General features: G+C 49.1%; 2 protein-coding genes across 4 annotated transcripts in view; both read left to right on the forward strand.

The window, feature by feature from the left end:
- The window catches only part of ZFP36L1 (ZFP36 ring finger protein like 1), a 242,883-nt gene that overhangs the window by 101,398 nt on the left and 128,373 nt on the right, over window positions 1-13,112 (forward strand). The window lies entirely within an intron of this gene.
- The window catches only part of ACTN1 (actinin alpha 1), a 108,160-nt gene that overhangs the window by 57,335 nt on the left and 37,713 nt on the right, over window positions 1-13,112 (forward strand). For all 3 annotated transcript variants that reach the window (XM_050797009.1, XM_050797010.1, XM_050797012.1), the window contains exons 3-4: window positions 3,742-3,861; window positions 12,152-12,238. In XM_050797009.1, coding sequence (XP_050652966.1) covers window positions 3,742-3,861; window positions 12,152-12,238 — 207 coding nt within the window. The remainder of the gene's footprint in view (window positions 1-3,741; window positions 3,862-12,151; window positions 12,239-13,112) is intronic.

Genomic DNA, 13,112 nt, shown 5'->3' on the forward strand with positions numbered 1-13,112 from the left:
CTCTTTTCCCTCCCAGAGTCTTGTTCTCTGCACCCAACCTGGGATCATAGACAGTTCTTCTTTGCAACTTGTTACTGATGTTCTGTTCATTCTGATTCTTTCTTCTCAATCCTTCTTTTAACTCCTACTATTGTGGTGTCAGTGTGGCCTGTGTCAACTCTCACCTAGATGATCCCATAAAGGCCTTTACCCCAGCTCCTCCTGGCAGTCCACCCCCATCGCTGTAGCCAGAGGGCTCGCCCGACAGTCAGTCCAAATATGGTCACGCTCTTCCCTGCTCACAGCCCTCAGCCCACGGTGCCTCTCCAGGGCTTTGAGCCTGCAGGCCACATTCTTTAGCATAGCTTATGGAATCCTGCATGAGCTGGCACCTGCTTTGTTTTCAACTCACTATTCCCAAAAAGGTATCAGACCTTAGATCCTCAGCCCGTTGGCGGTGGGGGCGGGGAACGTGCAGCTCTCCTCAGATGACATCCACTTTCTGTTCCCTGTGCCTTTGCACAAGCTCTAACTGCCCTTTTTTTTAAAAGTAGTTTTTCCTACTTTCAGATAAAACCTGTGTATATGGTTAAATAATATATAACAAAAATGTATCATTTTTAGCCATTTTAAAGGTTGCAGTGCAGTGGTATTAAATGCATGCACTCACTGTTGTGCGGCCATCACCACTGTCCATCTTCAGGGCTCCTCACCGTCTGAAATCGACACCCTACACCTGTTAAACACTAGCTCCCCTCTCCCCCTGGCCCTCCCCTGGCAACCACCATTCTACTTTTTGTCTCTGATTTGACTCCTCTAGGTATACCTTGTACGAGTAGAATCATATAGTATTTTTCCCTTTGTGACACTGATTTATTTCACTTACTAGAATGTCTTCGCGGTTCATCCGTGTTGGAGCATGTGCCGCCATCCCTTTCCTTTTTAAGGCTGAATCATATTCCATTGTACGTATGCCCTACAGATAGAAAATGGCTGCCTACATTTTGTTCATTCACCTGTTGGTGGACACTCGGGTTGTTCGTACCTTTTGGGTATTGTGAATAATGCTGGGACACGGGTGTACACAATACTTTTAAAATCCCTCTTTCAGTTCTTTTTTGGTATATTCCCCAAGGTGGATTTGCTAGGTTACATGAGAATTCTGTTTAATTTTTTGAGAAGCCACCATGCTGTTTTCTTCTAACTGCCTTTATTTATTTATTTATTTATTTTCTTTTTTCTTTTTTTCTTTGAGATAGGGTTCCACCATGTTGGCCAGGCTGGTATTGAACTCCTGACCTCAGGTGATATCCCCGCCTCAGCCTCCCAAAGTGCTGGGATTGCAGGTGTGAGCCACCGTGCCCAGCCTCTAACTGCCTTTTAGAATGTCCCTGCTTCCTACCTCCTCGACTACCCTTCCCCAGTTTTAAACAAACCTGGCCTTACTATTTATCATTCTTCAAAACACAGCTTGAGGGTGTCCTTCAAGAAGGCTTCACCCCTCCTCTTCACCCTTCAGTCCCCTAATCTGAGTGGGCTGTGCCCAGCCCGCACCACTGCCTCCCACCCCCTGCCCAGCTCCCCAGCACCTCTAATACCCCATTAATTCCTCTGCTGTATCTTTTACCACAAAGTGTAATCATTTTTGGTTCGCTTGTTTTCTTCTCTGCTCCACACAGCTCCTTGGGGCAGGCCATCTTCTCTGTGTCCCAGGTGCTTCGAACAGCACCAGACATGTAGGTGGTGCTCCGGGAACATTAGAACGACTGAGTGCCCAGAGCTGGGCTTGTCTGCATGATACCCAGTGTGTTCCTGCTGCATGGGTCTGACCTGTGCCCAGGGAAACCTGTGCGTGTCTGTGAAGCATGTGTCTCTTTCCCAAGGCTGGGGAGGATCTGTTCTATGAAATGATCTGTTCTCCCCTGGACAGGAAATGCTGGGGCACCTTCTTCTCCTGATCATCGTCGGAGATGGGTAGGATGCCCCAGGATGAGGAGAAGGAGGGGATGCTGCCTACAGAGATTCTCAAAGTGTGGTCCTTGGACTACCCACGCCAGAATCAGCAGGATTGCTTGTCAAAATGCCGATTTCCAAACCTTACCCCAGCCCTCCTAATCACAAACTTAGTGAGAGGGGGAAAGGGGTGGGACAGCCACAGATTAGCAAGTTCTCCAGGTGATTTTGTGCTGACTGACGTTTGAGAACCACTGGCCCAGGTCTGGGAAGCTTCTCCCGTTCTCCCATGTTTAACCCTTGTCTCCTTCACTGTCCTTTGCAGAAGCCCCCTTCCGGCCAGAGTGCGCAGCTGCTGAATGGCTGGGGCACTCCACTTAGCTGGACAGGCCCCAAGGGCTAGGGCTGTAGCAGGAGCAGCCTTCCAGGGAGGGACATGGTGCTGCCTGCATCCATCCTGTGAGGAGGGAGCCCCTGTGCCATCTCCTCTGGACAGGAAATGCTGGGGTACCTTGCTGGGCTGCAGCCAGAGTCTTGGGAGGGCCCCAAGTGGAAAGTCTTGATTTAATTTAAAAAACAGCTGTGCTTCTCTGGGAGCTGACAGCCAGATCCCATCTGTGGCAGGAAGTCTGCTGTCCTCCAGAAGCTAGTGGGCTGCTGGGAAGCCACCTGGAGAGGTGCTGCTCTGACAGGGTGGGCTAGCCCAGAATCCCAGTGGCTGGTCCCTGGAGCTGTCACAGCCAGACTGTCGGCCTGCTGGGGAGACAGTGGGGCTGGTCAGGAGATCAGGACAGGCACAAGGGGCCTGAGTTCCAGGCTCTGCGATGGTGGGTCTCAGCCTTTTGGGGTCCTTGGCCCCTTAGAGACCCTGACAGCTATGTACCCCTTTCCTAGGTATGGCCACATGCTGCACTTAGAAAATTCTCAGAGGCTCCTGGATGCTTGTTGTTCTGGGATAAAAGCACTCTTAGTGGGGGTATTTGGAGAGCCAGCTCCTCTACCTCTATTTTCTTGAAGGTTCTGACCTTGAAACCTGAGCAGCAGAAGCTACTGTGTGGAGTCTGGAGGTGGGGGTGGAGGGTTGACCTGGAGCTGAGCCGTGGGTGCCCATGGGAGGCAGCATAACAGGACAAGAACTGCAGTTCTCAAATGGGGATGGGCTGCTATAGGCAGCCCATTTAAATACCAGGGAAGTTCATACTTGAGTAACCTATACCCTGCTCCCAGGGCACAGGGAAGGCTAGAAAGGAGTTCAGGGCCTTTGCATGTACTATTCCTTCTGCCTTGATCGTCATTCCTTGCTTTCTTTGCCTGGCTGCAAAGACTCAGACCTTCCTGACCAGTCCTCAGTTCCTCCTTCCTCTTCCTCCTCCTCTTTTGAAGAGCATGGATCTTTCTTTGTATATGTTCATTGTATATATTTATTTGTGTTTCTCTGTTTAAGGTCTGTCTCTCCTACTGGACTATAATTACATAAAGGCAAGAAACTGTTTTGTTCACCCCCCTATTCCTAGCACCCAGCCAAATCCCTGGCATGCATAGGGGCTCGATAAATAAATGTTGAGTGGATGCAAGCAGGTTTGGACCTGAGAAGCAGAAGAAAGAAGAGGCAGGGTAGATTCTCCCTCCATTCCCTGCCAGGGTGACATTCTCCAGCCCCTGAGCGGCATGTGAGCACACACACACGTGCACACATGCACACGCTCCTGCCTAGCTAAGCTATGCCTTGGATGAGGGTGTAGTGATAGTAGCTCTGGCCCCTGGCTCATAGCATCTCACCTTCCTTTTCCTCCCTCTTGATCCAAACAGGTGAACGCTTGGCCAAGCCAGAGCGAGGCAAGATGAGGGTGCACAAGATCTCCAACGTCAACAAGGCCCTGGATTTCATAGCCAGCAAAGGCGTCAAACTGGTGTCCATTGGAGCCGAAGGTGAGTAAGGCCTGCCTCTGGTGGCCCTAAGGAGTCTGATTTTCTTTGTCCCCCCTGGTTCTCTCAGCCTTTTTTGAGCTGCCTCCTGGGCCCTGCATCACTTGGGGGCATTGGGCAGTGGGTCCCCAACACCTCCATCTGGTCGCCTGTGGGTGCTTTGTATTGCAACAGCGCTTTTCTGGTCTCAGCGCTGCCCAAAACCAAGGACTCAGACCCCTGTTCCCATGCCTGCACCAGCTTAGCCATGTCCTTGCTCTGTGGAGTTCTGTGTGTGTGGCATGCCCCCTCCCCTATCCACAGGCCTGACTGCACAGCATTGCCTGGAGCAGAGGGTTTGTGTGTGGGCTGGAAAGGGTGTGCAGACGCAGGCTGGTGGAGGCCGGAGGCTGCCCCGAGACTCCCCTGGGGTCCTGGCAAGACTGAAGTCTGTAGGAACATTTTTAATAGCATTTCCCTGCAGTGTAGCTTCCTAACTCTTTCACTTTTACTTAGAAACACTTCCCAAAAAAGCTATTACTAGGATGTCCTTAATGATTAAAAGAAGATAGTGTAATTTCTTGTGTGCGTGGTGGTGGCTCTGAAAAATTGAGAGTTGGTCGTTTAGAGCAGGCAGAAGATATTCTATCCAGGCCCCTTCAGTCCTGTGACCGTGGATTTAGCAAGTATTTATGGGGCACCTGCTGCGTGAGGTCAGAGACCTGAAAACGAACGAATCTCACTCATTCGAGACACACCCTGGCTGTGAGAGTGGATTGCTCACTCTGTGGCATATACTTAATCCTCCAACAACCCTATGAGGTAGCTCTCATAATTAATTCTCCCAATTTTGCCATAAGAAAACAGATGCTTAAAGAGATTACGTTACTTCCTTAAGGTTCTGCCGCCAATAAACGGCAAAGCCGGAACTCAAACGCAGGTCTTTCTGACACCAGAGAAATGCCCTCAGAGAGTGGCCTTTCCTTGGAGGGGGCAGGGGTCTTGCTCCTGATAGGTCCATAGGAGCAGACCTCTTCTCTGGTTGAAGCTTACAGTCCCCTCTCTTCTAGAAATGGAGGGATATTTTGTTGATACATCAAATGGAGAACTTTTAACACAGGCTCAGCAAACTGCAGTGCATGGGGTCAAGTCCATCTGACTCGGATTTTTGGAAATATTGGAACACAGCACACCCATGTTAATGTATCATCAGTGGCTTTTGTGCTTCAATGGCAGTGTTGAGTAGTTGCTACAGAGATTGTATGGACCACAGAGCCAGAAACATTTGTTATCAGGCCCTCTACAGAAAAAATTTGCTCACCTCTGGCCTTATCTGGAATTCAGGCCAGTGCCCAAGGTGGTCACGGGAGGTGCCTTATGGATTCCAGCATCTCCCCGACCAGCTATGAGCTTCCCAAAGGCAGAAAGCATGGTTTCTACATCCTGTGGCCCCAGCTCCTAGCAGCATGATGCACACAGTAGGTGCTCAATAAATGTTCAAAGGATTTACATATAGCAGTATACTCTGCTTTATGATTAGGAAGATGTTCTCTGCCTTATAAGAAAAGAACAGTTTGTTTTATTAGGGAGCAATTCAAGACTTGGCAGAAAAAGTTATAACTAAGCAGGCGTGGGAGGCCAAAGACAGTCACCCAGGTGGTTGGTGCAGGCTCAGATGCCCCCGGGGCAGGGGAGTGTAGAGAATTTGTGAAGTGGTTCAGGGGTCAGTGGCAGGGGTGGGTAGGGGGGCTGTGGCGAGCTGCAGAATCATGTCCTAAGCGGGATGGGCACCTTGTGGATGTAAGAAATTGCTGCTGTGTGGATCCGGTGCTGCTAGATCTTCTGGTTTTTCAAAAGAAGCCAGAAATCCAGATTTTTTGAAAAGAAAAATTTGGCAACTAAATTTTAAAAAACAACTTGTTTTTTCTTTAAAGCCTCTTCCAAAGCGGGGGAGGAGGGCAGGGAAGGGGAAGGTGGAAGAGAGTAGCACTCACCGAGTACCAGCTCTGTGTTGCCAGACAGGATGCTTTACAGGGGCCATCTCCTGCTACCGTCACGATGGACTCGTAGGATGGGTATCACCAGCCACGTTTTACAGTTAAGGAAACTGAGGCTCAGAAAAGTTGCTAGAGTGGAAGAGTGTCGTCAGTTGAGCCCAGGCTCCGAGCCAGACTGCTTCTATGTGGCAGATCCAGGGTTAAACCCAGGGTTAGGCTCCAGAGCTGAGGCCTCCCTCTTCCTGTCAGCGCTGCCTCCCCGGGTCAGGTCCCAGGACAGAACTTTCCCATGGAACTGTCTTCAGTAATAAGATGGCAGATCAAGCCTGCCCCTGCGGTGCTGGCCTCAGGGGTGAGGAGTGAGAGGAACACTGGCGTGAACTCTCATCTCACTGCCGCTGCTGTGCTGGGAAGGTGATTCACCTGGCGGCCTCGGTTTTCCCTTTTCCTTTGACACAGGCCTAGCTTCTCTCAATATTTTGAAAAGGCTCCTTTATTTTTTGTTTTTTGAGACAGGGTCTCACTTTGTCACCCAGACTAGAGTGCAATGGCGCGATCTTGGCTCACTGCAACCTCTGCCTCCCAGGCTCAAGTGATTCTTCTGCTTCAGCCTCCCAAGTAGCTGGGATTACAGGTTCGCGCCACCACGCCTGGCTAATTTTTGTATTTTTAGTACAGATGGGGTTTCACCATGTTGGCCAGGCTGGTCGTGAACTCCTGACCTCAAATGATCCACCTGCCTCAGCCTCCCAAAGTGCTGGGATTACAGGCGTGAGCCCCCTCGCCCAGCCAAAAAGCCTCCTTTAAAATGAGATATTCTTTACCTTCTCCCTGCCCTGAGGAGCCAGTGTTTTCAGCTGCTGCTTCCAGGTCTGAAATCATCCGCTCCCATCAGGCTGAGCACTAGGATCATGCCAGAGTGGCCGCTCTGCTAAACCAAGAAACTAGATGAGGGAGCAAATAGCATTTTGTGGGCTTTTAAAAGTGAAATGGAGTTTATTGATGTAGATTATAAATAAAAGGTGACGGGCAGATCGCCTGGAACGAACTCTCCTGGAAGGGGGGCGGGGGAACGTTGCAGGTTGTCCATCCTGGGCTGCTGAAGGCTGTGACTGTGGAGACCAGGCCCAGCAGGGACACCCCTCAGCCCCCCGCCAAAGTCTTTGAAGGATTATCATGCAGTGCAAGGACTAAGACCTCTGGCTGACTCCGAAGGGCAGAAGCAGGCCCAGAATAGGTACTCTGTGGGGAGGTGGACTCTAGATAACATGCAGAGCCTTGGGAAATGGAACCGGGGCTCTGGGAGGGTCATGAGTGTCCTGTCCCTGAAGGTGTGCACATGGAGGCTGGAGACAAGGAACTTCCACACATCAGGGAGAGGTTGGAGCACATCCTTAAGGTCTCCCTTACGATACTTGGTTCTAGAATGGGTAGACTTCATGGAACTGGGACTTGGCCTGGGTGAGTGGTTGGAATGTAGTTAACCAGGGGAAGGAACTCAAAAAGGATTTTGTATTTGAAGGTCTTTGGGCAGGTAGAGCCTGAGGGTTTGGGTGCTGTGAGCATGGAGGTGGTGTCAGTGAGGTAGCATGTATCTTTAGGATGGAGGGGGCCGTGGGTGCCATACCACAGCATTGGTCTGGGAGGTGGTGGCCCCTGGGGTTCTAGTTTCTGTCACATGGAATTTCTGCAGCATTCATTCTGCCATCTGAATACTGAACAGATGACAGTGTCTCTGGAGGGAGAAGGAGGGAGAAACAGGTTCCCAGTAAGCAGGGGATGCGAGCAGCTTCATAGCTCGCCGTAGACCAGGAAGGGCAGACGCTGTTAATCTGTCATCAAGATTTTTCCCACGAAGCCCAGTTGTGACCTTGGAACCCTCCCTTTGGGCCCAACCTTCCAAGCAGTCCCTGTCACAAAGCTGCCTGCGAGATGGGGCATCCCTGCTGCAAACGTTGAGAAGCCGGAGGCCTGGAATACAGGACCTGCCATGCCAGGGAAGGGGAAGGAGAGTGAATGGGATGGGAGTCAGGTGGGAACTGGGGCTGGGCGTACATGGGCTGCTAATTAAGCACACCCTACTCTCTGTGCTCGTGCTTGGTGCCTGTTTTCTGGAGTGAAAGTGTGTCTTTGGTGTAAATGAGAATTCAGTAAGCAAAATTCTCTGGGGAGTTTCTGGGGAAGGAGAAGAGGATAAGTAGGCAAGACCCAAGAAAGAAGCCACCTGCCTCTCTCAGTCCCTCCAGAAGGGCTCCAAGATGGCAGATCCGCGGGCACTGAGGTCAGGGCCTGCGGGAGTCCCTGCAGTTTGGCCGTGACAGAGTGGGGCAGCATGTGGGGGACCCGGGGAGGGCTAGCATTGCAGTCCCACCTCTAGGAAGGCCAAACCATGGGATTACCGCCAGAGCTTTTTTCTAGGCTTAAAAATTTTTCCCCTTATATTTTAAACACTGTTTATGAAATTTTTTACCTGCTTTTCCCGTTTCCCATGTTGAACAATTTTTCTAAGTTATTAAGCACTCATGATGTAATCGTTAATGGCTGCATTCATTGTCTTTTTTGTTTTGTTTTATTTTCGCGACGAGTCTTGCTCTGTTGCTCAGGCTGGAGTGCAGTGGCATGCTCAGCTCACTGCAACCTCCCCCTCCCAGATTCAAGCGATTCTCCTGCCTCAGCCCCATGAGTAGCTGGGATTACAGGCATGTGCCACCACATCTGCCTAATTTCTGTTTTAGTAGAGATGGGGTTTCACCATGTTGGCCAGGCTGGTCTTGAACTCCTGACCTCAAGTGATCTGTCCCACCTTGGCCTCCCAAAGTGTTGGGATTACAGGTGTGAGCCACCGTGCCTGGCCTCATCATCTGTTTGTCGTACTTCATCCCAGGCCTGGGCCCTGCCCTGGAAGAGACTGAGGCCCATTGTGTTCTCAGGGGGCCCAGGCCGGTGTTAGCTCTGCCCATACCCCCACTTGTGGTTAGTGTTTGTTTACCCATTCATTCACTCAGCAGATGCTGATGGGGGCTTTCCCTGTGCCAGGCTTCATACTGGACTCTAAGCAATGATGCAAAGAAGGAAGTATTCTTACCCTCAAGGGGCTTACGTTCTAGAGGGGAAAGAGAGAAAATATGCATGTACACCTGTCAGATGGAGAAAACCAAAGCAGGGAGGAACTTGGGTGGTCAAGGGAGGTGTCCATGAGAAGAGGGTATGTGAGTGAAACTGGCAGGAGGCAGGGATAAGCCATGTAGGTATCTAGGGAGGGGGAGCTGCAGGGAGACCTGAGCAGGCGGGGAGGGGAAGGAAGAGCAGGGGGAAGAAGGGGAACCAGAGGCCCAGGCGGCCAGACTACGAGGGCCTTGCTGGCCACTGGCTTTGACTCTCAGGGAGGTGGGAAGCTGTGGAGGTTTTAGCAGAGGGTGATATGGGGTCTGGGGATTTACTTGGTCATTCTGTGTACTGTGTACATTTGCGAGGTTTCTAGTATGGGGCTGTGATAAATATAGCCTTGCAGCAAGTGCATTCATACAGAAACCTTACTCTGCATTTCCTTTCATTGACTAGGGATAGATTCCTAGAGATAGAATTTTACTACCAAAAAGTTGAGCAACTTTAAGATGCATACTCCTTGTGGCCAAATTATTTCCCAGATTAATTGATTACTTTCCCAGAAATTATTATTATTGTTTTTTAAACCAATTTACACTTCTAATGTGGTAGCCTTGCTGACATCAAGGCATGTGGTTTTTCAACTTTGGGTTTTTTTGGGTTTTGTTTTTGTTTTTGTTTTTAAGAGACAGGGTCTTGGCTTGTCACGCAGGTTGGAGTGCAGTGGTGCTATCACAGCTCACTGCAACCTTGAGCTCCTGGGCTCAATCCCCAGTCCTCCTGCCTCAGCCTCCCAAGAAGCTAGGACTACAGGTATGCACCACTGCACCTGGCTACTTTTTTCATTTTTTTGTAGAGGCAAGGTCTCCTATGTTGCCCAGGCTGGTCTTGAACTCCTGGGCTCAAGCGATCCTCCTACCTTGGCCTCCCAAAGTGCTAGGGTTACAGGCATGAGCTACTTCACCCAGCCTAACTTTGTTTGTTAAGTTTGCTAATTTAATAGCATGGGAAGGTGATCTTATTTCTTTGATTATAAGTGAGATTGAACATTCTTATGAATTGATTATTTGTATTTCATGTTTTATGGTTTTTTGTCTTTTGCTTATTTATTGAGAGTTTGGTATTTTTGTCTTTTCAATTTAGATGAACTCTTTAAACCATTAGAAATCACAAATGAAAGTGCTTTTTTAAAAATATCAAAGCTTTATGAGCCGGTTCCTTTACTTTTTTGTTTTATCTTATTTTTTTTTGAGAGAGGGTCTTGCTTTGTTGCCCAGGATGGAGTGCAGTAGTGCGATCACAGCTCACTGCAGCCTCTGCCTTGGCTCAAGCAATCCTCCCACTTAAGTCTGAATAGCTGGGACTATAGGCACTACCATACCTATTTAATTTTTGTATTTTTGTAGAGATGGGGTTTTGTCATGTTGCCCAGGCTGGTCTTGAACACCTGGGTTCAAGCAATCCATCTGTCTTGGCCTCCCAAAGTGTTGGGAGTACAGACTTGAGCCACTGCCGAGTCTATGAACTGATTCTTAAAGAGTAGCTCTGCCTCCCCACAATGTGGACTGCAAAATGCTGGCTGGCTGTGTTGCTTAGTAGCAAAAGGGGTTGCATGCTGCTACAGCTCTCTGTTTCCCCCCAACTCAAGTGCTTGGATGTGGGACTGTGCTCCCCTGGTGTCTGGGGCTCTGGGAAGGGCATTTTTACTTCCCTGTTTGCAAGAAGGGTTACATCCTATTCCATGTCCAAAGTGGACACTTCTTCCTTTGCTCAGCATCCCATGAAGACTCGGTGGGTTACCTGCTCCGCCCCGGGAGGTGGCTGTGGCCAAGCACCGCTCCATGGACTACACCCTGCTGGTCATGGAGCAGCATACAGTTTTGCCTTCACTTTTGGGAAGGGGCTAAGATGTCAGGGTATACTGTCCTTAATGGAAATCCACTCTTGTTTCAGGGGTTTGTGGGATGCAAATAGGGTCAGACTCCCTAGAAATGGATCCTTCTCATGGTTCTATTGGGTCTCCCCTAAAATTAATGCTGTAGGTGGGAAAAAAATAAGATATTCTTTGGGTACCTTACTCTTAACTGAGCGTGTCTTACCATGGGCCAGATTACTATCTCCTGGTCTGGATGCAGGTGGTGAGGGGTGTGGAATGTACACTTGAGTATCACTTGTTCAACCACAAGACCATAAATGGCTCCTTGTATTGGGCTCCTTAAAATAGGGCTTATTTATGTTGTATTCCCTGCCATTAGGCCTGGTACAGAAAAAAAGAGAAAATCTACTTCATAGAACTTGTAGATTCTAAAACTCTAAAAGGTGCTGCTTAGACTAAATATAGTGGGTTATCTGTTAGCTGTGATCTTGAAGCTGTTGTTTGATTTTTTTTTAATCTGTTTTAATACCCAAACTAATGGCATTGTGAGGTTGAGTCAGTGGATAGTTCAAAATAGCAATTTACAAAACTTTAAGTTTGTGACTGTCTCTTGATTCCACTGGTTTTTCCACATGTGGGTGGCTATTTTGAGAGCTGTGATTGCCCAGACAGCCCCAGCTCACAGAATTGCCAGAACATTTGTGATTGTTTAGAAATCCTCTCCTCTTCTTCATCAGCTGGGGACACAGATCAGGATTTCAAATGCCCCTTTCTCTGTGGCCTTCCCCGATGTACCCACTGTCTCCAATTAGGATTGATTACACCTTTTTTTGGTGCCCCAAATAGACTTCTCTTCCAGCGCCTGTCACAGTTTATGCATTAACTTTAAGAAACATCCAGGCCAGACATGGTAGCTCATGCCTGTAATTCCAGCACTTTGGGAGGCTAAGGTGGGAGGATCATTTGAACCCAGGAGTTTGAGACCAGCCTGGGCAATATCATAAGACCCTGTCTCTACAAAAAATGAAAAAATTAGCCGAGAGTGGTGGCCTATCTGTAGTCCCAGCTACCCAGGAAGCTGAGATGGGAGGATTGCTTGAGCCCAGGATTTGGAGGCTGCAGTGAGCCATGATTGCGCCACTGCAGTCTAGCTTGGGTGACAGAGCGAAAACCCTGTCTCAAAAACAAACAAGCAGAAATCCGGTTTCCCTCTAGAAGTAGAGCTCTGGAGTCTTTGATTCCTAGTGTGGGGCATGGAGTGCTATGGGTGCTGAGGGAGTGTTAATTCTGTCCCCGCCGAGGCCCTTTCTGATGCGTGGTGCTGCTGTTTCTGTAGAAATCGTGGATGGGAATGTGAAGATGACCCTGGGCATGATCTGGACCATCATCCTGCGCTTTGCCATCCAGGACATCTCCGTGGAAGGTGGGTTTCCGCTTTGTTCCATCCTGCCATCACCACCCCATCTCCCTCCCTGGGCTTAGCCTGGAGAACTCCCACACCCAGGGCAATGGACGTTCATCAGGGGCCGTGTCCTAGGCTTCTTGCTCATTTATTGGGCATCAGCCCTCTCTTCCAGTCAATGGAGAAAAAAGAACTATTTGCCATTCTGATTCTCATAGGCATGTTGGCCCCAGGGAAACTCCCCACTTTGGGAAAGCCCAAGGCTGCCATGGGGAAGTATATTGGAAAACCCACCTGGCTCTTGGGTCGTTCATCTGAAAGGGTGGGGAAATGCCGCTGGGAGGAAGTGCCAGGAGGGGCGCTAACCCCGTCCTCTACTCTGCTCCCCTAGCACCCTCTAGTGACCACTTCACAGATCTGCAAGGGCCGTCATGGTCTGGAGAAGTGATCTCTACATTTGGTTCCATACTCGGGCAGTTTTTGAGCTTTATGTCTGCTATGCATGTATTTATCTTGCATAATATTTGTGTATTGCCGTGTGTATGATAAAACACAGATACTGAAACAAACTTTTACAAGATGAGATGGAGATAGTATTTTTAAAATGTTTGTTTTAATGGCATAGACATCATAAACATTTTTAGTCAGAGGAATTTCTTAATAAAAATAACGTGGATTCAATTCAGTTGCTTTGTGATGGAGATGTTGGTTTGACACTCTGTGATACAGCAATGCAGGGGTCCAAGTTCGGTTTATGGGTACTTGGTATTTAGGGTTGAAGTGGTTGGAAAGAGGGTCATAGTAGTCACCTGGCGTGTGGTTCTTGTTAATGACAGTGGATGTAAATCCATTTCTCAAATAGCCTTCTTGATGATTTTGATTCTTTTGGGTGGGC

Source organism: Macaca thibetana, chromosome 7 (genome assembly GCF_024542745.1).
Source record: "Macaca thibetana thibetana isolate TM-01 chromosome 7, ASM2454274v1, whole genome shotgun sequence".
In the NCBI taxonomy this organism is placed as follows: Eukaryota; Metazoa; Chordata; class Mammalia; order Primates; family Cercopithecidae; genus Macaca; species Macaca thibetana.